The sequence below is a fragment of the Thamnophis sirtalis genome, unplaced genomic scaffold, assembly GCF_051295495.1.
Source record: "Thamnophis sirtalis isolate CommonGarterSnake01/CBP01778 unplaced genomic scaffold, rThaSir2_p1.2 scaffold_6, whole genome shotgun sequence".
NCBI classification, from domain to species: Eukaryota; Metazoa; Chordata; class Lepidosauria; order Squamata; family Natricidae; genus Thamnophis; species Thamnophis sirtalis.
In genome coordinates, this window is record NW_028261386.1 from 118,025,858 (window position 1) to 118,052,129 (window position 26,272).

Sequence of the window (26,272 nt, forward strand, 5' to 3'; positions counted from 1 at the left end):
TAAAAGAGGCCTCAGTTAAAAATCATTACATAGCCACAAGCGTGCTGACCTTTGTTTGAGAAGTTTCCTGTTCATAAGATTTATTTGGCAATAAATCTGTTCATTTGAGCCTCCGTGTATTGATCTGGTTTTTCACACCTGACACTAAACACCCACAGAGGACCCTGCCCTCCCATTCCCACCATCACCAATCACCCCGTCTTCTTTCCCTCCATTTCCTTGCTTTTAGTTCATTGTATGTCTCTACCACTTATTTTCATCAATGGAGCTCTGGAATGAGCAGTTAATAATTCACAGGTCTGAGACTAAAAAGCTGTTTGATTATTTTCATCTAATTTCCATGCATTTTGGTGTGCTGAAAACAAATATTGAAAAAACTCTTAGACGTCATGATTTGCCACAACATGCAAAATTGTCTTCAAATTTATCAAAAAAAATTAATTTTTGGTATTTTTTATATTATGGGTTTTTAACCAAATTTAAAGTCCAAATTTCTATTAATTAATTTACATAAGTGCATTTAAAATATAAAATACCAAAAAAAACCTTAAAGGGTTTGTCCGAGTTATGTAAAAAAAATATAGCACTGTAAGTCTGATGGTCAGCAATATATACATAAGCTAAGCAAGTTTTAAGTCTGTGCTTCTAATGGTAGAAGGGATTAATCTTTCCTGAAGAATCCAGTGGGAGGGAGACACAGGGCAGATAGCAGCATCTCCGGTCAGTGCAGGGGGCGTGGCCAGCACTGTGACGTCTCGCGTACAGAGACAGAGCTGCTCTCCTGCATGCCACACTTGTGCACGAATCATCATCAGGTTCTTGGTTCTAGGCTGTTCACACTTTTTCATTGCAATTCATGTTAGCTTCATCATTCTTCAACCGTTATGTTATGGCTCCGTGAAAGTGTATTAATTCGCCAGACAGTTTCTGTTTCATCTGTGGTGAATATACAGTGTTGAAGCAACAGCAGAATATTACAGACTTTGTGAAAAAAGGATACTTTGCATACTTTGGACTAAAAACTGGAGATCAAGATAAAGTTTGGGCGCCTCATAAAGTGTGCAAACGGTGTGTTGAGGACCTCCAAAACTTGTTCAAGGGTAAGAAAAAAAAATTCTGTTATGGGATTCCTATGGTATAGCGAGCAAAAGAACCATAGTGATGACTGTTACTTTTGTTCATGCGATGTGAAAGGGTTTAATTCCAAATGGAAGCATTCCATTTCATACCCCAATCTTCACTCAGCAATTTGTCCCATCCCCCATGGCACAGATATACCAGTACCCAAGCCCCCTGCTACCTTGGAAGAGATACCTAGCTTCGATGAAGGTGAAGTCATACCTGAACCAGATGATGAATCAAGTTCTGACTTTGAAGATGATACAAGACCAAAATTGTTTTCTCAGGAGGAGATGAATGATTTGGTAAGAAACTTTAATCTTCCCAAAGATGCCGCTGAGTTACTCGGATCAAGGCTGAAAAGCAGGAATTTATTGTTGCCATGAGTGTCATCTTCATGGTTCAGACATCGTGAAAAGGAGTTCATTCCTTACTTTGCCCAGGAAGACAAGTTGGTTTATTGCATCGATGTCGAAGGTCTGATGGGTCAATTTAAAATCCAATATGATTCAGAGCAATGGCATCTTTTTATAGATTCTTCAAAAAGAAGTCTCAAAGCAGTTTTACTCCACAATGGTTTTTACGCTTCCATACCTGTAGGTCATTCCGTACACTTGAAGGAAACCTACGAGAACTTGAAATTGGTTCTTCGTAAACTTAAATATGAAGACCATGGTTGGCAAGTGTGTGGGGACTTGAAGGTCTTGTGCATGCTGCTCGGGCAACAAGCTGGGTATACCAAATACCCTTGTTTTCTGTGTCTATGGGACAGTCGAGACCAACAAAATCACTGGACTAAGGAGTTGGCAGCCAAGGGTGCTAACAGTCGGTGAAAAAAATGTCCTCGGAGAAACTTTGGTACATTCCCATAAAGTTCTTCTACCACCTCTCCACATAAAATTGGGATTGATGAAGCAATTCGTAAAATCACTTCCAAGAGATGGAGAATGCTTCAAATACTTGGTCACCAAGTTTCCATGCCTGTCAGAGGCAAAATTGAAGGAAGGTGTGTTCATCGGACCAGACATTAGAAGACTTATAGTTGATCAAGAGTTTGTCAATACTATGACGGATCCTCAAAAAGAAGGGTGGATTGCATTTAAAGAAGTCGTACAGAAATTTTTAGGCAATAACAAAGATCCCCACTACAAAAAGATTGTCGGAGGAATGCTGAAAGCATTTCAAGCTTTAGGTTGCCTGATGAGTTTGAAAGTGCACTTCCTCCAGTCCCACCTTGACTACTTTCCTGAAAATTTGGGAGCTGTGAGTGAGGAACAAGGTGAACGATTCCACCAAGACATTAAAGAGATGGAAAGGAGATACCAGGGAAAATGGAGCATTACAATGATGGCAGACTACTTTTGGATGCTTCAGAGAGACATTCCAGATGCTACTCACAAGCTTAAATACACCAAGAGGAGCCTCACAACAAAGAAGAATCGAGTTTAGTGTGTGTAGGTGAGCTCATTTCAGTTCAAAAAAGGATTTTCATGAAAATATTGTAATAAAACTTTAATTTTATAAGTCTATTTCCATTTATTTTGAGGTATTGCCTTATTTAACATAGTTACCTAAATTGTCAGGAAACGTGATGTCCTATGACAAAATGGGGGTCATTTTCGGATTCAGCACACCAAAAAACATAAAGATTATGTGGAATAACCCAAACAGCTCTCAAACAAAATGTTTTTTTGCAGACCTGTGTAATAGACATACCTCAAGGGCTTTGCTGCAGATGATTTAGGCAATTGAACGCCAGGCCACTTCAACCAACAAGCCACTCCAGCTCCAAACAGATGGGATGAACAAGTAAACATGCAAGGAAATAATCACAATTTCACTTGTCTACCAGTGAATGGTTTAAAAGACAACATATCACCACCCTGCTAGTAGAGTTAAAGAATCAGTTTTTCATAGTAGCATTTATCAATGTTGTTGAAGAAAACCATGTAATGACTGAGAACTGCCTCACAAAACACAATGGGGCTCAGGCTTATATGGAACTTTCTTTTCCAATGCAGAATCTCCAGAATAGTGACCAGTGACAAATTGGAAGGAGTTGACTGAAAACCCCATAAAGTGACCAGTCGAAGGAGAAACATTGCCTAAAATGGAACCAGACTGTTGAGGATAAGTGCGTCTGTGTGTGGGGGAGATCTGTTTCACCCAACATAGTAACTAAAGCATTGCCTTAATATAATTAATAGAAATGAGCAGAAGTGCCTTGGTGTTTTAGGAACTGCTAAATGCAATGCAACTCAAATCCTACTTTAAGCTAAGATACTGTTTGGCTTGAGCAGTCTTACAAGAATAAATAAGAATCAAGTATTTTTTAAGCTATCAGACTTAAGAAAGAGGTTATATATACTATAAGTTATAATTATGCATCTAAGTTTCTTATTCTTTTTTTTAATAAGGCAAAAGCTGTATTCCGGAATAAGTATACAATCATTGTTTTATTGCTCTTAGTTTCACTCTTGTTGGGAATATCTGGTACAGTATAATGCGTGATAAGCACAGTAACAGACACCCATCTATTCCTATAAAGTAGAACATGATTCTTAAGACATTGAAAACCGGATTTCATAAAGACATTTGACCGCATCACATGACAGTACTTTATAAATGCTACTTTGCTGCAACATTACCTGCAACAATGCAGAAGAGTGAATGCAAGCATTTTAACACAGGCTTAAATAGGTAATGGTGAGGTGATTTATTTTGGAATATGACTACACCCAATTTCTTTGACTTTAGAATTTTTTTTCTACCTTCAGATTAGCCTGTTTAAATTCAGCACATATGTTATGAGAGAATTGTGGAATTTAAAGACACTATAGAAGTTGATAAAACACTTTTCTTCATATAGAGCTTACAGGATCTCGCTGCAACTTCAAACTTGTTTTTCTAAAGCAGCGATCATCAAACTTTCCAGCTTTGAGGACCAGGGTGGAGAGGGAGAAGGGACGGTTGAGAGCAATAGAGCTGCATGTGTATGCTTGCCCACCACTTCCACAGCCCAATTCTGAACAGGTTAAGGCTCGGTAGCAGAGAATAAAATGTGTAAATGTAGAAATGTGGGACCTTAAGAAGGAAATGCATTCGAAACCAATTCCATGTCATGCACTAAACTAAAGCATGCTTCATTATCCAAAGTTCTGAAACCCATAAAGGTAAATGGGGTGGGAATGCAAGAAAAAAGGGGTATTCTCTTTTAATGGAAATCCAAAGAGAATGATGCTACCAGCTGCAAGCTTAGACATTTTGCTAAAAAAAAAAAAATTAGTCAAGAATCTGGCAAGAGACTTGACTCACTGGTTTGTTCTCCAGAATGATAGATGGCTCAGAAATTAATAAGTCATCTTCACCCAGAGAATCATAATTCACAAAGTTAGGAATGTTGAATTTCGTATGGCAGTTCAGCTCCCCTCCCAGTCGTCTACCGTTCTCAATTACTTCTTGGAAGTGGATGTTAGTGTCCATAACCGGCACCTTGGGACACTGCTTGGTTCTATCCGTGTCCTCAAGTTCATTGATGTAGCAATGGAGAAACAGTTGCTGAGAAAAAATTCGCTCAGAATCCAGTGGCTGTCCAAAGTCAGCTACAAAGTTGTTTGTGCAGAGTTTTTTCTCAGAAGAATGTATACGCCTACGAAACAAGGAGAGAGAAACAATGGATAAGAAATTTAGTAAGTGTCATTTATGTACACAATGTGAAACAGGAGATGCCAAAACAGATTTATTAATGTTGAATTAATTGGAATTACTGCCATTCTTCCAGGAACTCATGACGGACATGTCACGTTCCCTTCATTTCCACCCCCAACAATCCTGTGGTAGGATCTGCTAAGATGGAAGGATTGGCCCAAAATGTCACTCACTGAACTTTCACAGTTGAGCATGAACTTAAATATGTGCTGTTTTAAACAGTAGTTCTCATTTAACATATGCTCATTCAGAGACTGTTGAAAGATTTGATGATGCTGAATGGGAAATCCTTATCACAGGTCTTCATAGTCGTGGCTGTTGCAGAGCCCCTGAAATCACACAATCATCGTTTGGGACTTTTCCGTTGGCTTCTGACAAAATCAATGGGGAAGCCAGCAGGAAATTGCAGATGGCGATCAAGTCTGTGGAACACTGTTGACTGCTCAGGATTTGCCTAATGATGACAACTGAGACTGCTGGAACTACTACTACTCTTAAGTCGGCATTGTCAACATGACGTGCCTTACAACCACACTGCTTAGTGACTGGATACCCAGTCCCAATTACAGGTGGTAAGTAAGGACTACCTGGACAATGAAAATGGATAATATTTCTAAAATATTATCAATTTGCAGTCCTCAGTGTTCTGAGTAAAAAGTTTCTTTCGTGCTCAGTTGTGACAACATCAGTAACGTGTTTCAATAAATCCTAATAAACGCGGGCCACATTTACATTTTCGTGTAGAACAAAGTACATGCATTTGTTGTGAAATATTTAAATTTAATTGTGAACTCACAGCATTTCTGGCATTAACAGTATACTTTTTGTAACTTTTCTTAAATAGCCGTACAAGTTGGCTGTTTAGTTCATGGCAATGTAAATCCCTGAGTCATTTGTTCAAAAACGCTCAGCTAAATTAAGAGATGATGATTTTTCAATGCCAGCAGCAGGACTTACTCTTGGTGTGGTACTCCAGTCTTGGTCAACAAGGTCAGCACGAAGAACATAAAAATGACAAAGACAGCAAGGCCGACCCAAAATCCGATCACAATGGAATCTATAGTGGAGAGTGGGAGGGGGGGGGGAGAAACTGAATTCAAAATAGACGTCTTAAAATTTATAATTGAGAAAGAGTAAAACTTAACTTTAATAAATTTATATGCCGCCCAATCCCGTAGGACTCCGGGTGGCTTACAGAAAGAAGATTAAAATAAGGAATTAAAAATAGAAAAGAGAAACAATTTAAAAATAACGCACCATACACTCAATCTGGGTGGGGCTGGACCTCATTCATGAAGTCAACAGCCCCAGGCCTGCCGGAATAGCCAGATTTTAGTGGCTTTTCGGAAGGCCGAGAGAGAGTGGAAAGGATCTGGATCTCTATGGGTAGATCGTTCCACAGGGTTGGAGCAGCTACAAAGCCCTCCCCCGAGGGGTCGCCAGCCGGCATTGTCCAGTCGATGGCACCCGGAGAAGGCCCAGCCTGTGAGTTCTTATCGGCTGTTGGGAGGTATGTGACAGGAGGCGGTCTCTCAGATATCCAGATCCTAGGCCATGTAGGGCTTTAAAGGTGATGACCAGCACCTTGAAGCGCGTACGGAGACCGATCGGAAGCCAGTGCAGCTCGCGGAGGATAGGTGTAACATGGTTGTATCTAGGTACACCCGATATCGCTCGTGCGGCTGCGTTCTGGACCAACTGTAGTCTCCGAACACTTTTCAGGGGCAGCCCCATGTAAAGCGCATTACAGTAATCGAGCCTAGAGGTGACGAGGGCATGAATGACCATTCAAAGTGCCTCCCGGTCCAGGTAGGGCCGCAACTGGTGCACCAGGCGAACCTGAGCAAAAGAGGATTTGGACACAAAAAGCATCCAGGTAAGACTTACATTTGTGAGCCTTGAGGTCTTCAAAGGAAACCGGGTCATATTCATAATATTCATATTCCCAGGTATAATCAGAATGAGATAATAGGGCATGTTGAGATGTTTTGTTGGAAATATAGTGAGGCTCCGTCATCTCCAGCCTGACAATACATAAATGAGGTAAGCTTTTGCAGAATGAAGTAATCTCAATGTCGACCTGCTTTATCCTATAGCAGTGAGGGCCAACCTTTTTGGCACTGAATTTCAAAAAGGGGGCGTGCGCATGCACGCCCAGCACCAGGTGCTGGAAAGGGGGAACTTTGTGTACATGTGCATGCTTTGCGCTTCGCGCACACTGATCTGGGCCGCAACCAGGAAGAGGAGCTGCCCAGGAGACATGCACACACCAGGAAATGAACTTCCGGTTTCTGACACATGCACGATCTCAGAACATTCATGCAGCCTCATTATCTATTCCATAGTTTTTATAGACAGGTTCAAGTGGAACCCATTCCAGTGGGAAGTGCTGGAGAAAAATCTAGAATTGTTTTCCTCTCTGCAGGCATCTTTCCTCTTTAATACAGCATCGTCACTTCTTGTATCTCAGCCTTTCCTTTTCCCTGATTCCTCATCTCACTTCTCCATATACAAGATTATCTTGCCCTCTTTTGCCAACCTTGTTTTATAGCATCTGATATCAACCTGCAGTTTGGGAATAGTTACTAGTTGTCTTCTCCAATACTATGTATCAACTCAACTACACCTGAGAAAAATACATGAAGAAGGAGAACAGATTGGATTAAAGACAAGTGTCTTTATATTCTAACAAAATGCATTTTTGCAGAATAAAATTATACCCAAGCGAAGTAGGAATCAATTTATTTTACTTATTTTTCACATTTTTGAACCACCCATCTCACTCAATGCTTCTGATGCAACTTCTTTCATTGTATATGTTGGAAGCATATGCCCCCAAAGAAAGTCAACTAATCATATCCTGCCCTTATACAGAGACACTCATCCTATCTGATGATGGAAATCCAAATGACAACTTGCTAGCCTTCCTGCTAAATATATCTGCGTCACTATGGCACAACTATTGTGGAAGACATGCTACACATAAATTATCAAAATAAAGATGTGCCTTCATGTGGCCTTACACTGCTCCTATAGCTACTTCCATTGCCCATTAAAATGCCCATCCACTTTAATAAGATTCCCTCAAGAGCCTTTGCTTAAGGTTGTGGTCTTATTAACTCAACCTGTCCACCGCTTTTTTCTGCTACCTTTAATGGCACCCAGTATTTTATCCTAGGATCCTTGTATATATGTGCTTGTCTGTATATACAAAACAGAATCCTTGTTAATTAGCATATGGACCATATAGCATGAGAAGGAAGAAGTAGCTGGTAGGAATGAGTCTGAAATTTACACTCGTGAGGAATCTAATCAGGAGATGAAAAATAACATTACCCCAAACCAAATAATTAGCAATCATGGCAATTCCTCATCAGTGGTGAGTCAAAAAAATTTCGAACCTACTCTGTGGGTGTGGCCTCCTTTGTGGGAGTGGCTTGTCGGCATGTGACCTGGTGGGAGTGGCTTGCCGGCCATGTGTTCTCCCCCCCCCTCTCTCTCGTTCCTTCCTTTTGTCTCTCTGTCCCTTTTTCCTTTTTTCTTTCATCTCTCTCCCACTTTTTCTTTCTTTTTTCTTTTTCTCTTTTTTCTTTTTTTCTTTTTTTATCTCTTTCTTTCTTCCTTTCTGTCTCTTTCTCTCTCTGTGTGAGTCTGTCTGTGTGTGTGTGTGTGTTTTGTGTGTTTGTCAGTGGTGGGTTTCAAAAATTTTTGGAACCTCTTCTGTAAGTATGGCCTGCTTTCCGGGTCCACTGGTGGAACCTCTTCTAAACGGTTCGGTAGATTTGATGAACCGGTTCTACCGAACTGGTGCGAACTTGTAGGAACCCACCTCTGTTCCTCATCCACAATCAGAGGCCGTTAGAGAGCTATATATTATCCAGACGGCAAGCAGTAAACACTTTATTACCAGCAGCTACCATTATAAAAATCGGCACCTGAGCTTAAGCTACACTGCCGTATCGGATGGCAGCCGGGCTAAAATGTCGGGAAAAGGTTAGTCATCACTACTCTAGGCAGGAAGACCAGAAAATGTTCGGCAACAAATACCCCCTTCTACAACTCTTTTCATGAAACACTTCTTAAATCACAAAGCAATTTCCTGCTTTGAAATATATAGCCACCCTTTCTTATGGATCACGTTTTTCTTTTTAAATTCCAATGTTTGTGTGTGTAAAAGCTGCCTCAAGACAGCAAAAACAGTGGCCTGTTAAAAACAACCTAATTAATTTCTGTTTCAGAGATCTTAAGCAGTATAAGATTAATGAGGGTAATATTGTTGTTTTCTAATCAATCCAATTGCTGTGTCCACAGTGTACACTTTCTCTGCCTTCCACCTTCTATTGGATTCTCTAAATGACCAAAGAACAGGACAACTGGCTCATAGCTTGTGGGAGGAGTGAGGAATTGATTTGGTGATATTAAAGGCTGACTCTGGTTTGCTCATATAATTTAGCCAGCTGGAAGCCGAACATAACAATATACCAGGATGAAATCTTTCACAAGTATTGGCATGTTCAAAAGGTCGGATTGCTTTGAAAGGTCAACTCACAGAATCAAATAGTTGAAATTTTGTTTATTCACACAATTGGCAATGCAATGCTTCCTGTTTCCACATAGGTGTTTTCATTAAATTTTACGTATAGAGATTATTAAAAGGAAGGAAAAGATTCAAATTATGCATATATGGTACATCACCCTCCAATGATGGTGATAACCAAAACAACTTCTCCCCATGCCATTTTATCAACAGTGTGTGTGTGTGTGTGTGTGTGTGTGTGTGTGTAGATAGAGGGAGAGAGGAGGGGAGAGGGAGGGGGGAGAGAGAAGACATTGCAATAATAACATCACGGAGAATAGGATAAATAATTCTTCCTAAAATAGCTATCCAAAATGCTAGAGAGGCTTTCCTTTTCGAAAGCACTTTTTTCTTTGCAATGAATCAAAAATTACTAAAGCATTTCTGCTGAATTTGCTAAGTTTCAGTGATCAAGGTATAAAAAAAGATAACACGTATCATAAGGAAACATTTGTAATAGCTCAGTTATGATGCAGCCCTGTGTATAAAAAAAAGCTTTTAATGAAAAAGTATCTTTCAAAGCTTCGTAGCCAAATCTCCGGGCATAAAAAAAGAGCCCATTTATTTGGGGAAGGAGATGCAAAAGAGAGGTTAAGGCAACTATTAAAGATGCAGACTCAATGAAGCTACTTGGGGGATTCAGTACATATGCAGAGTTTGTTGAGGAAAGGAAGAAATGAAAGAGAATATTGGTGGCAATTACATGCTCCAACAGACAAAGATGGAAAACAAAATCTCATTTATTTATTTAGCTTTGTAATTAATAGCAAATAAAAAACAAGTCAGAAACGTAATAGTGATAAAGAGTCCTAGTGATAATGTCAAAGAGAATAAAAACTACACATAAAAAGTGGTATAACAAGAAATTGAAAAATAGGACCAAAAAAATCAAATGATATGCCATTATACAAATAAACAGTTAAAAGTCTATATCCACTTGTCTAATGCAAGTATTTTTTTCTTAAATATGAAACGCTTGTTGAATAATATATGCATTAGACAAGTCTTACATATTTAAGAAAAATTGAGTCTTGAGTAGGTCCTTCAGTAAAGATAATTCTATTTCTGACATTACTCGCCCAGCCTTCCCATCGGAAAATTATTCAGTGCTCCCACCCGGTTTATTCCATCCTCTCTGAATTTACACATCAAGTAGGTTCTTCTATTCTATTCTTCTATTCTAGTTCCTAGAAATGCAACATTATGAAAACATTTTAGGTATCTATCTAGAAAGCAAGTTCAGAATAGATGTCTAGACAGTTTTCTCAGGAACAAAAATCTCAGACATCCTAAGTGATATATAATTAAGTTAAATGTATAATTCCATATGTGATTATTGCTTAAAGTTTGAAGATTTAAGGGACTGTCTAGAAATGTAGCTAATTTGCGTGACCCAACAAATGTGCGCACGACAAAAGCGTGCCAACAAAACTGCGGCGCTAAAACCGCAACGTCATCAATGTGACGACAACAGTGCGGCGACAGAAGCATGATTTAAGTTAAGGTAAGGGTTAGGTTTAGGGTTAGGTTTAGGGTTAGGGTTAGGGTTAGGTTTAGGGTTAGGGTTAGGTTTAGATTTACAGCGCGCTTCTGTCGCCGCGCTGTTGTCGCCGCGCTTCAGCGCTCATTCGTCGGCGCGCTTTAGAACTCGCGGTTTTGTCACCGCGGTTTAGTCGGGCACGCTTTTGTCGTTCGCCCTTTTGTCGGTGAACCGCTAATTTGGATAAATTATTCAATAATACAGCTAATTGTATAGTACTATAATTCTCTAAAGTAGAAATATAGTGTTTCCACTCATAGTTAACTTGCAGTTGATTAAATAAAATACAATAGCTTATTGAAAGAAGGCAACCGCTTCATCAATTAATGAGTGGCATGGGAGAGCATGGAATTTTATCTCATACTTCAAATTAAAAAAGTAGAAATCTGCAACTAACAGACCATAGATAAATATGTTTATTCAAATGCAGACTTTAGCCACAGATTTCCTTTCTATCATAAAATGAGTTGATCTTGAGGTATTTGTTTTGAATTTACTTTAAAATGTTGGTTTCCCCCCCCCCCCCCCCTGGAACTGTATCTTGTTCTCAGTTTTAATATTCTGGTTTGTGAGGGTGTGCTACCAGTAGTGTTATAATGGCCTCTTTAATCTGTTCACGTTTTAAAATATTTTTTTTTTATGATTTAGCAAATCGAGCTTCACGTGGAGCTGTCCAAGGTGCTAAACTTGATTTCCCTTTCGGATTGCTTCGCTGAGATCTGAACCTTGCACTGCAGCTCCCACTTGGCAGAGGCTGCTGCCTGTTATTTTTGAAATGTGTGAGTATCAGCTCTTTTCTTTGACACTTAAGGACCTACAAGAGGTTCAGTTTCTTTGCTGGGTGACAGAAAAGCCGCTGAAGCATAGAAGAAGTTTCTTCTCCATTTGCTGATTCAGCATCTACCCACTGAAGTTACAGGGCAGCCTTCCTCAATTTGATTTACTCCAGATATATTTGACTTCAACTCTCAAAGCAATCCAGTTTGGAAATCCTGCAGGGCAACAGCTCAAGGAAGATTGCTTTGCCTGCAAACTGGGACTGTTGGCCACAAACATGTTTGATTTTCTATAGAAAGTTTCACAGACGCAACTAGGTAATAATCTCAGATTTTTAATTTGTTTCAGCCAACAACAGATGCATGAAGCAATACAGAAAGTTGGTTCCTGAACTCATGCTGACCCTTGCTGAATCAATTCAAGAACCAGTGCTTCCTCCCCCAGTGCTTTTCACCCACAGTAGGTTCTGCCAGAGAATATAAAGCTATTACATCCCATCTGATTAGAAATACATTTGTTGAGGTCTTGATGAAAACATGGACATTAATGTATGATTTATTCCCACCCACGCTTGAAACATTCTGACCCGCAATCATTCTTTTGATAAACCTACGGGGAGGGGAAAGGCACCATCCAATTATTGCTTAAGTGCGTGTTGCCTTGGAAACCTGTACAGAAGGACAGGTGGGATATAAATGTTTAAAAACAACTAAATGAAATGAATTAGCGTCATGTCACTATTGTCAACACTGCTAAGCTTGCCTCACCCAATCTTTCTGGTTTTATTTCCTAAATTTATATCTAAAGCTGTTATTTTTTTATCTAAAGTTTTAATGTTGCCCCTTCCAAAAAAAAATCCTTTCCATGTTTGTATTTAGTATTGTTCTGTATCCATAGTGTAAGATCCAAAGCAGCAAACCTTTAAAAATAAATATAAAATACAAGCTCTACAGTAGATAGTAGAAATCTCTTAAGCACAGGTGGTATTCAGCAGGTTCTGACCAGTTCTGGAGAACCGGTAGTGGAAATTCTGAGTAGTTCAGAGAACTGGTAAATACCACCTCTGAATGGCCCTACCCCCATCTATTCTCTTCCTCCGGAGTCCCAGCTGATCAGGAGGAAATGGGGATTTTGCAGTAACCTTCCCCTGGAGTGGGGAGGGAATGGAGATTTTACCGTATCCTTCCCCTGCCATGCCCACAAAGCCACACCCACAGAACCGGTAGTAAAAAAAGTTTAAATTCCACCACTGCTCCTAAGTGAGGAGAAAGCTTCTCCAATCCATTCTGTAAAGATGATGGGATATTTTATTTAGACAGGACCTAGTGGTGGCTCAGTGGCTAAGACACGGAGCTTGTCGATCAGAAGATTGGCAGTTCGGTGGTTCAAATCCCTAACACCACGTAATGGAGTGAGCTCCCATTACTTGTCTCAGCTTCTGCCAACCTAGCAGTTCAAAAGCATGTAAAAATTCAAGTAGAAAAATAGGAATCACCTTTGGTGGGAAGGTAACAGCATTCCGTGCGCCTTTGGCGTTTAGTCATGCTGGCCACATGACCACGGAGACATCTTAGGACAGTGCTGGCTCTTCGGCTTTGAAATGGAGAGGAGCACCGCCCCCTAGAGTCAGGAATGATTAGCACATATGTGCGAGGGGAACCTTTACCTTTACTTAATATTTTCATCTTCCCCTTTATATCCAGCTAAATTAATTTAAAACCATATTTAAAACTCCTATAGCATCCTGTTCTGTTTTTTACTCCTTTTCACATACAACTCTAAATGCACAATCAGATTCACGTACTTTGGGATGCTGAGTTGTTGGCACTATAGGATAATGAACATATAGGATAATGATAATGAACTATAGGATAATGAACAGAACCTGAAGCATCCCCCAAACAAAATTAATTCCAGCTTCCTGTTCTCTTATGCAACTCTACAGTATGTTCTCCTCGTGCTTATTGTACAAGGTGTTCACATGGTACCACTTCTGTTCGCTCTGCTCAGAACCCGTATCTTAAATGAATTGTTTTGCACAAGAAATGAGGTTACCAAATCTCTCAGGGTTCAGACCATTAAAGTATTTATGGATTTGGGTTGAAGTATTGTATTGTATTGTATTGTATTATTTGTATGCCGCCCTTCTCCGGGAGGACTCAGGGCGGCGAACAATTCAAGGGGGGGGGAAAAGGGGAACATAAAAGACAAAATACAAATAATAAAAATAGACAACAGTCGCACAACCATACATGTCGAGAGGGGAGGGAACTCATCACCCCCAGGCCTGCCGGCAAAGCCAGGTTTTGACGGCTTTTTGGAAGGCCTGGAGAGAGGTGAGGGTCCGAATCCCTGCGGGGAGTTCATTCCAGAGGGCCGGAGCTGCCACAGAGAAGGCCCTCCCCCGGGTAATAGCCAGGTGGCATTGGCTGATAGATGGCACCCGGAAGAGGCCAACCCTGTGAGATCTAATGGGTCTGTGGGAGGTAATTGGCAGCAGGCGGTCTCTCAAGTACCCAGATCCAATACCATGAAGTCATATTATGAGCCCCATCTGGAAATATCTGGAAACTTTGCCATCCACTTAAATTGTAGGTAAAGAGATGTTTCTTGGGGACTTTTGTTGAGCTGTTCTTTGCCTTGTCTGTGGTATCTATCTAGCTTTTTTTTTACAATTCTACATATCCAATTCCTACTGCAACACTGTCGCAACAATGTCAGAATAAAGCATAAAACTAGAGATGCTCTGTATCAAAGGTCAGCATCAAACCACATTGATTTCAGGTTTTCGCCTTATTCTGCAAAGAAATAATTTGCCCTCCCGGGGTTGCTAATGTAAGATTTGGCTGACATAAAACACTCAGGTTTAGCTCCTTCTAGAAGACAGGAAGGCACCTTTCAAATTCATTTCCACTATTCTCCTCTAGTTAAATTATTTATGATCCACACATTCCCAAACGATATGGCTGAATTAGGCTTTCCCAACTGTCTGAAGGAGGAATAAAACTAGGAAACCATATTGTATGACATCATTGAGAATGGCATCACAAATACCAAGCAGGGGGAAAGAAAGTGAAACTAAACTGAAAATACAACACTGTCAAATAATTTACTAAGACTGTATTACTATTATTATTATTCTCTTCCTTCCTAGTATCTATCTCTTCCAACTTATAACCATGTTGCTTGTATCTTTCAATTTGTATTCTTTTATTTGTTTCCTAGTATGGTTTGATAGCTTATTAGTAACCTTGACTATCACTAAGTGTTGTATCTTTTTATTCTTGATGAATGTATTTTATTCTCCTTATGTACGCTGAGAGCATATACACCGGAGACAAATTCCTTGTGTGTCCAATCACACTTGGCCAATAAAGCTATTCTATTCTATTCTATTCTATTCTATTCTATTCTATTCTACTCTACTCTACTCTACTCTACTCTACTCTACTCTACTCTACTCTACTCTACTCTACTCTATTCTATTCTATATTGGTTACAGGAGCAATAAATTTATAAGTTAACGTGAAGATCTCTGTGTCACCTGAAAGACCACTGTAGGGGGGAAAAAATTCTGGCAATATGAGTTAATTAGGCCCTGAGGAAGAAACTTTCTAAACCTAAAGCATAGCAATAAAATAGTCAAGGAACAAACATTGCAGAATAAACTCATTATACGGAAGCACCCAGGAGAGGGGAAAAAGAAAATCGAGGTTTTAAAAGCATTGTTCCTCAATTTTCTCCAAATTTAAGAGGCAGAAAAGAACAGGACGTAACTTTAACACTGCTTGAGGCAATAAGAAATTTGTTTAGAGCCTAATAACAAATCACACTGCCTAAACTGCATTTTGCAGATGGCGCACTATCTTGTTCATCAGCCTTCCACTCAGATCGAGTGATCTCCAGATATGATGCGTGACTCCCTAGGATCATCTGATTTGTAGTCTAGACACATCTGGTAAGCATTTTTCAGGCCTTTTGTTTTCTCCTTCTCTCCAGTTCTTTTCTTTTACATTGTTGTGTGCTCCTAGGAGTGCCTGTTTTGTGGCTTTCTAATTTTTTTTTTCTGTAAGAAACCAACATAATCTGACACCAAATTAAGGTGTTATAACTTCTAGGTGGATTATACAATTTCTTGAAATTTCACTGCATCCCAGATTTTGCACTCTGTCCATAAGGATCCGAGGTGGCACAGTGGTTAAATGCAGCACTGTAGGCTACTTCAGCTGACTGCAGTTCTGCAGTTCGGCTGTTCAAATCTCACCGGCTCAGGGTTGACTCAGCCTTCCATCCTTCCGAGGTGGGTGAAATGAGGACCCAGACTGTGGGGGCAATATGCTGACTCCGTAAACCACTTAGAGAGGGCTGAAAGCCCTATGAAGCGGTATATAAGTCTAACTGCTATTGCTATTGCTATCTGAGTTCAGATAAACCAGAAAAGAGGAGGAAAACTATTTATTTATTAGTCCCATTTATACAGCTGCCCATTTCAATAAGTGACTGCACAGCATACAACTATATTGTTGTATATTTTCAAGAATCATTTTGAAGATATCTTCAATGTTTTCACTTGATCTGTTTTATCTTCTTTTGAAGGGACTAAATACAAATGGAATTATGCCAAGAAAATTGTTTGACATTAACTAGAACTGGTTGCACTTTCTGAAAATGGATCCAAATCATTTCGTCTTTCAACTTCTTTAAAAGTGCTGTGGCTTTTTCAACTCTTGCCAAGTTCCCACATCATGCTGTAACATAGCTTGTCTGGCCATTATGATTTATGCTTTAGCAAAGCCCACGAAGCAAGATATGAAAGGGAACAAGGAAAATGCTATCCAAAAAGAAAGCTGCAAAGGATGGACAAAGAGCTGTGAAACACAAAATACATTACAGCAATTACCACATCAGCATATCTTTTACCAGATCTTGAATATTTCCCTTTACCTTTATGCATCTACTATTTCCAACTTTTTAGGAATCAATACGTTGTTTCTATTTGGAAACCACTTCTGGACTTTGTGCTTGAGGTGGAAAGAAACGAAACTTTGATTTGGGGTTTTACTGATTAAGATAGGCTTGTTGTTATAGAAATGGTTAGTTTATACTATTTTGTAAAAGTAAAAAGTTGAGGTTTGATCTTACTGCCTTATTCTACTGCACCAGAGGGAGTCGGAAATCAAGGCCTTTCCCCCCCCCCTTTTTTCCCCTTCTTTTCTATACTTGTCCCTTCCCTTTTCCATCCCTTATTTTTCCTACTTTTAGCTTTTCTATTTTTGCATTTTATATTATAAACCAATAAATAATAAAACAATAAAACAAGAACCCTGTCTACCAACTTGCTCCTGAATTCAATCCCCTCAACAGCTTCGAATCCTTGAAAGGCTATATTTTTTTTGTTCTCCATATAACCAGCCCACCTGTTAAGCTCTTCAAAATTCTTTTCTAAGTCCACTTCACTCTAAAGGGAGGACAAGAAGTGACAGTTCCCAGAAAAGACTCCTGGTGCAAAGTTAAAGACTTTTTCTTAACTGACTGACTCTTTTAAAACTGTAGCCTGTTGCTTTTTATCTCTAACATTTCCTAAGTTCGCTTTTTGCTATTATTCCCATTTTATTTGGTTGTTTAATCGGGGGGCATTATGTACTTTTTAAATCTGCATGCCATAGTTTTAATACCCCTTTTTTTGGGGTATGCATCTATGAGAATCTGCTTGAAGAATCAGAAGAACGGGAAAATATTCTAAATAAATGTCTGTCATAATTCAATCTGCGGCAATGTCAGCTTATAAACCAGTGTTTCTCAACCTTGGCAACTTGAAGATGTCCGGACTTCAACTCCCAGAATTCCCCAGCCAGCGAATGCTGACTGGAGAATTCTGGGAGTTGAAGTCCGGACATCTTCAAGTTGCCAAGAAGATGTCCGGACTTCAACTCCCAGAATTCCCCAGCCAGCGAATGCTGACTGGGGAATTCTGGGGGTTGAAGTCCGGACATCTTCAAGTTGCCAAGATGATGTCCGGACTTCAACTCCCAGAATTCCCCAGCCAGCGAATGCTGACTGGGGAATTCTGGGAGTTGAAGTCCGGACATCTTCAAGTTGCCAAGGTTGAGAAACACTGTTATAAACCAAGTGGCGCGGAGAAGTCACCCCTTCCCTAACACCGCCCGAGTGGGTAAGATCAACCTCAGGAGAGATGGGGAGATATTTCTTCCTTCCTCGTTTACGTCTCAGAATTCCCAAACTGACAGAATTCCCAAAATGAGCCAAGGTGGCGCGGTGGTTAAATGCAGCACTGCAGGCTGACTGCTAGATCAGCAGTTCAGCGGTTCAAATCTCACCGGCTCAAGGTTGACTCAGCCTTCCATCCTTCCGAGGTGGGTAAAATGAGGACCCGGATTGTTGTTGGGGGCAATATGCTGACTCTGTAAACCGCTTAGAGAGGGCTGAAAGCCCTATGAAGCGGTATATAAGTCTACTGTTATTATTATTATTGACTATCTATTCTAACGCCGGAATGCTTTGCATAAAGCCAAGCCGTATTAAAGTCCACACACAAAACCTCCCCCCTAGCAGACCAATACGCTGCCCTACCGCCGCCTTCGAACCCAGGGCGGCATCTGTGCGACCTCTCGGGAGCCTTTTTGCAAAACAGAAGCCGCCTCCCCCTAATAAAGGTGTAAACAAAATTATCAGCCAGCGACCAGATGAAGGGGAGGGGGCGGAAGTGTCCGAATCGCGCTGCCAGCCCTTCAAAGCTCGCATCTGGCGACGCTTCAAGAGATCCCAAGTTCGCTGAGATGACACGAGCTGAGGAGCCTCTCGCCCTTCTTCTCATGCCTCCCACCCAACGGCTATTGCAAATCTCACACCGCCTCGCTTGCGTTTTGCACGAAGGCAACCAGGCTGCGCGTTCCCCGGCTCCTTTCCGCGTAAGAGAAGATTGCACTTACCCTCCCCACGTTTTCCCTCCTTTTCCCTCCACTCGCCAGGCGCGCACCCGCGATCTTCTCCACCGTCCGCCGCCCCCTCGCCAGACGGCTTTCATTCATAAGACGCGGCGCGCTGCAGAGAAGCGATACCGGCTCCCTCGCGGCGCCGAGCTGCTGAAGGGAGGCGGCTGCAGACCTGAGCGCCTTCCGCCGCGCAGCAACGCCGGCGCCTTTTTAGCCGGTTGGTTTCCTGTGGTGTTTCTCAGCTGCCCTCTAGCGGTAGTCCGGATATTGCAGGCGAGATTGGGTGGGCAAGCAACAGAAGGATCAGTCAAAGTTGTAACATAATAAAGGACAAGAGGTCCAGCAATCTGCCTTAGACTTGGCAATGAAGATAATGAAACGGTGGGTTAGAGAGAGTCCATCCACTTTGTTGTTGCCCGTCCTTTTCTTTTCCTTTCCACCTTTCCCAGGGTGATGGACTTCTCAAAGCAGCCTTGTCTTCTGATAATGTGCTCAAAAGATGATACTTTGAGCCTTCTATTTTCTTTCCACCTTTCCTGGGGTGATGGACTTCTCAAAGTAGCCTTGTCTTCTGATAATGTGCCCAAAAGAAGATACTTTGAGCCTTGTGTTTTCTTTCCACCTTTCCCGGGGTGATGGACTTCTCAAAGCAGCCTTGTCTTCTGATAATGTGCCCAAAAGATGATACTTTGAGCCTTGTATTTTCTTTCCACCTTTCCCAGGGTGATGGGCTTCTCAAAGCAGCCTTGTCTTCTGATAATGTGCCCAAAAGATGATACTTTGAGCCTTCTATTTTCTTTCCACCTTTCCCGGGGTGATGGACTTCTCAAAGCAGCCTTGTCTTCTGATAATGTGCCCAAAAGATGATACTTTGAGTCTTGTGTTTTCTTTCCACCTTTCCCAGGGTAATGGGCTTCTCAAAACAGCCTTGTCTTCCGATAATGTGCCCAAAAGATTATACTTTGAGCCTTGTGTTTTCTTTCCACCTTTCCTGGGGTGATGGACTTCTCAAAACAGCCTTGTCTTCCGATAATGTGCCCAAAAGATGATACTTTGAGCCTTGTGTTTTCTTTCCACCTTTCCCAGGGTGATGGACTTCTCAAAGCAGCCTTGTCTTCTGATAATGTGCCCAAAAGATGATAATTGGAGCCTTGTATTTTCTTTCCACCTTTCCCAGGGTGATGGGCTTCTCAAAACAGCCTTGTCTTCTGATAATGTGCCCAAAAGATGATACTTTGAGCCTTGTGTTTTCTTTCCACCTTTCCTGGGGTGATGGACTTCTCAAAGCAGCCTTGTCTTCTGATAATGTGCCCAAAAGATGATACTTGGAGCCTTGTATTTTCTTTCCACCTTTCCCAGGGTGATGGGCTTCTCAAAACAGCCTTGTCTTCCGATAATGTGCCCAAAAGATGATAGTTTGAACCTTGTCGTCTTCTTCTTCTTCTTCTTCTTCTTCTTCTTCTTCTTCTTCTTCTTCTTCTTCTTCTTCTTCTTCTTCTTCTTCTTCTTCCTCCTCCTCCTCCTCCTCCTCCTCCTCTTCCTCTTCTTCTTCTTCTTCTTCTTTTTCTTCTTCTTTTTCTTCTTTTGCCTCAAGGGAGAATTCTGGATGACTTTATTTTGTCATCCATTTATTTTCCTGTCAGTTTCTGGAGACTTTTCCAACACCAGTAAGAAAGCCTCATACCCCATCATTTTTTCAAAGTCCAATTTTTGCTACCACGGTGTCACAGAAATAAACATTGTCCATGCACAATTCTAATCTTTGTAGGTATAGAGACAACACAACATCTGTGTGTTTTCCAAGAACTTCATTGCCATCCCGACAAGTGCTGCCAGTCTAGGATTTATTTCTTGACTGCCAATTCTAACAGGCAGAGACTATCTGTCACTTCAGTAACCACATTCTCATTTCAAAGGCTGGCCACCATATTTATTGCCATTATTTTGGGATTGTTTATATTTAATCTTAAAACTTTTTTCCAATGCTTCTTGATTTTCATTACTAGAGCTTGCAGGTCATTTGCATTCTCACCATCCAATAATGCCATCAACATAGCGGTTACTGATCTTTCTTCTGCCAATTTTAAAACTACACCCGGCTTATTCCAACCACGTTTTCCCTCAATATATATTCAGCATATAAACTGACTAAATAAGGAGAGAGTTACAGAGTTTAGAGTTTAGAGTTTATTGACATTTGTATGCCGCCCACTCCCTTGGGACTCAAAACATATATAAAAATTAAAATAAGAATACAATTATTAAAATTTCATACCATGCATACTGTTAGAGTGGGGCTGGATACTAATCAACAGCCCCAGGCCTGCCGGAACAGCCAGGTCTTAGTAGCTTTACGGAAGGCCGGAAGAGTAGTAAGGGTCCAGATCTCTACGGGAAGATCGTTCCATAGGGCCGGAGCAGGTACAGAGAAGGCCCTCTCCCGGGGAGCTGCCAACCGACATTGACCGGCCGACGGCACCCGGAGAAGGCCCAATCTGTGTGATCTTATTGGTCTTTGGGAGGTAAATGGCAGAAACATTATTAAGTGATAGTATAATATATTGTTGCTTTGGCTAACATGGTTAGTATATAATGAGATACCGAGAACGGATCCAAATCCCATTTTCTAGTATTTCGAATCTGTCTCATGGAATTTTGCAGATTTCAGTAGCCTTCTGCAGTTGCAAGATGTCACTTTAAAATACTTCCTCAACTATTTAAGATGGAGGAAAAAGGAAATGCAATCTAGGAAATTACATGATTTTTTTTTAAAAAAATATACATACAAGCTTGTTCCCCCTTTACTGCACAGCACCGTGGAGAGCTGTACATCTTTTTTTCTAAGTAATGATCTCACATTTTCTTTTCTATTTCACTGAAGGAGAAATTATATCCGTATCCTTCCTCAATTCTGGAAGAGGCAGGTAATTTTCCAGTGGTTTGCTTCTTTTGTCTATGTTACTATGACAACAGGAAACTCCAGAGCAAGTTTGTGCTTACACTCTTCAAAGGAAAAAAACCAGTCTATGTTGGGAATAGTGATAATATAAGTTGATGTTTGGGGGGTGGGATGCAAGATCCCAGCTATTTGGAAATCCTAATAGCAAGGCACAACACAAAGCCGTGACCCGTCAAAACCGCGTTCCACAAAAGCGCGGTCGACGAAATCGCGTATGTGACGTCATCACAACGCGATGAAAAAGATCGAAAAATTGAAATAAAAATTAAATTACAGCAAGCCGATTCACATAAAGGTAAGCGTTAGGTTAAGGGTTAGGGTTAGAGTTAGGTTAAGGGTTAGGGTTAGAGCGTTAGCGTTACGTTTAGCGTTAGGTTAAGGGTTAGCGTTAGGTTTTTCGTTACGTTAAGGGTTAGGGTTAGGGTTAGGGTTAGGGTTAGGTTAAGGGTTAGGTTTAGGGTTAGGTTTAGGTTTAGGGTTAGGTTTGGGGGGGTTAGGGTAAGGTTTTCGCTTTATTTTTACATTTTTCGATATTTTTCGTCGCGCTGTGATGACGTCACATACGTGATTTTGTCGACCGCGATTTTGTTGTCCGCGGTTTTGTGGTAGAACCCACAAAGCTATTGTTCTCATCTTGTTCCTAATTCTCAGCATCAGGTATCCATGATAGGGTGTTCCTGAATGTAAAGGGTTATTTTGGTTATTATTTCAAGCAACCACAATCATGTACATGAACTTATTTAATGTCCTTCTACAGCTTCTGCGTTATCAGAATACTGTGCACCAATTAAACGCCAGTTAAGTTGCATAAAAACTGTAACTTCATTAAATACCTTCTCTATTAAATTCACCTGGATTCTCTAAACTGTTTATATTGCATTCAAAAATGTCCTATTCATTGGTGCCCGTGGTACTGCTATTTTAAACTCTCAAGTAATAGCATGAACTTTTTTTCCGCATTTGCTTTAATGTAAATATTACTGTGAATGAATACAATTCTCCAACCATCCCTGGATGTCCCATTCTTTGTATCCGAAACCTTTGTATCCAATTAGTGTTTTCTCAAAAATAAGCTCAAAGAAAGAATTCCCCTTTTAGATAAGCAGGGCTCCCTTTTAAGTTAATGGGGCTACACGTTTTAAAGATATGGCTAAGCTTTTTTGCACTCAACCTCTCCTAACTTGAAAACACACAGCAACTTTTTCCCCCTTAATTTTCTATTGCATTTTTGTGTGGACATCCAGTTTAACTGTAATATTTTTTCCATCTGAAGCAAACTGTTACGTTTCTTAAAACATGTCTTTCTCTCAAGTCAGAGTATTAATGTGTTTAACTATTATCATTTTCTATAAGGCACAGATTGTGGGGGCCATTTTTGTCCACTTATCTTTCTTTTTCTCTTCCCCCTTGTATCTCACACCTCCTTTCCGCTGTTCCTTTCCCCTCCCTTAATTTCCTATTTTCTTTTCTTCTTTGAATTTTATATATTTTTTTAAAAATGATATTGGGGGAACCATTTTGTTACACTCATTGCTAGTTGAGGGGTGAGGTTCCTAAACTTTTTGCCATCACACCAGTGGTGGGTTTCAAAAATTGTTCGAACCTACTCTGTGGGTGTGGCCTCCTTTGTGGGAGTGGCCTGCTGCCCATGTGACCAGAGTGGCTTGCCGCCCATGTGACCGGATATGAAGATACCGACGACACTTGTCAGAACCACCTTAAATTACCTCACACACAGCACTGGCATGCATAAGAATATGATGTAAACTTGTTTTTTAAAAGGCATCTTTGGTTTGCATTAAAACAACTTCAACACACGCAATGTTCTGATTGCACCACAAGCGCAGTAGTCATCCTTACCTTTCACAGAGGCACTGAGTTTTATAAATATGAGCATGATAGTGTAGAATAATCATATCCAAGGACCAGTGGTGGGTTTCAAAAAATTTTGGAACCTCTTCTGTAGGTGTGTCCTGCTTTTCGGGTCCACTGGTGGAACCTCTTCTAACCGGGTTGGTAGATTTGACGAACCGGTTCTACCGAATAGGTGCGAACTGGTAGGAACCCACCTCTGCATCACACCACCCTTGAGTGCAGGAGTGGGCAATTAATTTTCCCAAGGAGACACCTGAGAAACTGGGACAGTTGTGTGGAGCCGAACAAATAGCCTGAAATTAATTCTGCTTTCGGCGCCCATGTACTGAGGGACGAGGGATCGTGGCCTCACTTTAACTCAGCTGCTGCTCTTCTGCCGCAGATGCAGGAAAAAAATGATCTCACCAGCTGACTGAACAGCGCACTCAGCTTCTTCTCCTGCCCCCTGCGGCATGCTTATTTACATTTTATCTTACTTCTAATTGACCTCATGCGGGCCAGACAGAGATATCCAAAAGGCCATATGTGGCCCAAGGGCCATAAAATTCCCAGGTCTGCTTTAGTGTAAACTTAATGGCCGCAACTCCTCTAGAAATCCAAAACTCCAAAATGAATACAAACGAAAAATGAAAACAATACACTGAAGCTTTGAGAAAGCTGAATTTATAATAACAATGCAGCTAAAAGGTGCTTCACACTTCCTCTGGATTCAAAGTTTGTGAAACCCCAGTGTATGACGTTATAGCTGGGGTTAACCTCACACTGAACTGCAACAACGGTTAGAAAATACAATTGGAATTTGATAACCTATGAGGCCAATTCTTTGTTTTGTAATTTGTTTAACACCCTTAATCTTGTAAGAGCCTTTTTGTATTAATAGACTTTCTCTGAAAATAGAAAAGAGACCAAATATTTTAGTATAATCTGGAAAAAAACAAACCACTTTTGAATTTTCTTCCTGTTTTCAGTCAAGGAAGCGAAAGCAACTTGAAACATATCTCAGGTTTCCCCAATAATTGAGCCTCTCACTTCTCCCCCAAAGGACAAGGGGTTACATGAATACAAGATCATGGAACATAGAAGCCAAGACCCAAAGGGGGTATTAGAGATCCCAGTAGAGATGGAGATGTTTTCATCCCTGTGTGAATATCCCATGACACCTTCAGCACCAAACAAAGAAGCTGAGAGTCGACCCATGTCAGAGCCACCATCTCAAAGAATGAAAGACGGCCTAATAACGCCTTGCCCTACACCCAGTGAAGAGGCATCGGAATGGTAAGCTCTGTTAGCTGGTGCTAAAACCTCTTACCCTGAACAGGTTCCTCAAGAGTCTACACATGACCTAGACGGGTCCTCCCTATTTTTAAAGGCCAATTCGGTGTGCGAGGACACCTCAATCCATGGTAACAACCAGAGAACTTCCCTTTGTATAAATCAAGTTTCCTGATGAACTGCAAAAGTTGACCCACTTTCCCTTATAATCTGGAATATAGCAGGTTGGTCTGTTCCATCAAAAGACCAACTCTTTTTTTTTACTATATATCACAATTTGACATCCTCTTCTTGCAGGAAACCTGGGCCTCCACAGAGATTCAGTTAGATGGCTATTGGGTTAACTCAATCCCGGCTGTTGCAAGCAAGGTGGGGGGGGGGGGGGAAGAGCTAAAGGGGGTATTGTGACAATAGTTAATACAGCCTTGCAATTTAAATGTGTACCACTGCCACCTTTCCAGCCATGGGTTGTAACTACATTACTCTTATTTAAACAGGTAGAGATTTTGCTTTTTAATATCTATATTCTTCCACTTAATAAGAATAATGTGATTAACAAGATTTGGGACAGCATAGAAGATATTATTCTTGGCTGTTCAGCCAAATTCCCCAAAGCTGCAATAATTATAGGGGTGGGGGGGACTTAAACGCTAGAATGGGACCAAATGATCAAGCATTATTTAATCATTTTAAGATTCACTATGATGAAAATGTAACAGGAAAATCTTTGCATTCCAGACAATTTAAAGACCCTAAAGCTAATCGGGCAGGTTTGTGTGTAAGACAAATGACTATACGTTTGGATCTTTGTATCTTAACAGGTCCCCATGGGGCGACTTTCCAGCAGAATATACTTATCGGGGAGCAGGAAGGAAATCCACAGTTGATTACTGGATAATATCATATAACCTCCTGAAGTTCTTACAGAAGATGGAGGTAGACTCGCGACTGGAAAGCGATCATAATACAATACTCCTTACTCTCACATTGCACCAGAAATCTCTATGGGCAGGCACAGCCTACCTACCCAGGTTAGAGACTCAAAATTCCCAGGTAAAAATTAAATGGAATGAGAAAAACGCTAAGGAAGTTACCAAATTGATGTTAGCCCCTGAAACCATAGAGCTATGTACATCTCTACTAAGAAATAAGTGTGGAGGATCTTACCTAGAGGGGTTTGAATCCTTAATTTTAAATTTGAATTCGGTTCTCAGTAACAGATCACTAGCTCACTCCAAAAGGCCGGCTTCAAAGAACAAAAAATGGTTCGATAGAGATTGCGTGCAACTAAAAAGGATATATAATATGGAATACAAGAAAAGTAAAAGTGCCCCCTCTGAGGATCACACTTACTACTTAAAGCAGCTGAAAGCACAATATAAGAACCTTCTAAAAGAAAAGAAAAGTGCAGCTCTGAAGGAGTCTTGGCATAGACTAATTATGGTAGTCAGGACAAAAAATACATCCCTTTTTGGTACATCACCAGGGGACTG

General features: G+C 40.7%; 1 protein-coding gene across 1 annotated transcript; it reads right to left on the reverse strand.

Annotated features, from left to right (window-relative positions):
* Positions 1-2,295: 2,295 nt before the first annotated feature.
* Positions 2,296-18,750, reverse strand: MRAP2 (melanocortin 2 receptor accessory protein 2). Its single transcript, XM_014055112.2, has 4 exons — positions 18,671-18,750; positions 6,715-6,851; positions 5,785-5,884; positions 2,296-4,768 (listed from the first exon to the last, which is right to left on the reverse strand). The coding sequence occupies exons 2-4, from the start codon at positions 6,842-6,844 to the stop codon at positions 4,402-4,404; spliced, it is 597 nt and encodes a 198-aa protein (XP_013910587.1). The 5' UTR covers positions 6,845-6,851; positions 18,671-18,750; the 3' UTR covers positions 2,296-4,401.
* Positions 18,751-26,272: the final 7,522 nt, after the last annotated feature.

Bases quoted from the DNA above. Each gene is read 5' to 3' on its own strand.
- MRAP2 (XM_014055112.2), bottom strand. From the start codon at position 6,844: ATGACGGAGCCTCACTATATTTCCAACAAAACATCTCAACATGCCCTA. The intron at 5,885-6,714 runs GTAAGTCTTACC...TCTCCACTATAG, and splicing joins AGACCTCAAGGCTCACAAAT to ATTCCATTGTGATCGGATTT. The intron at 4,769-5,784 runs GTAAGTCCTGCT...CTTGTTTCGTAG, and splicing joins ACTGGAGTACCACACCAAGA to GCGTATACATTCTTCTGAGA.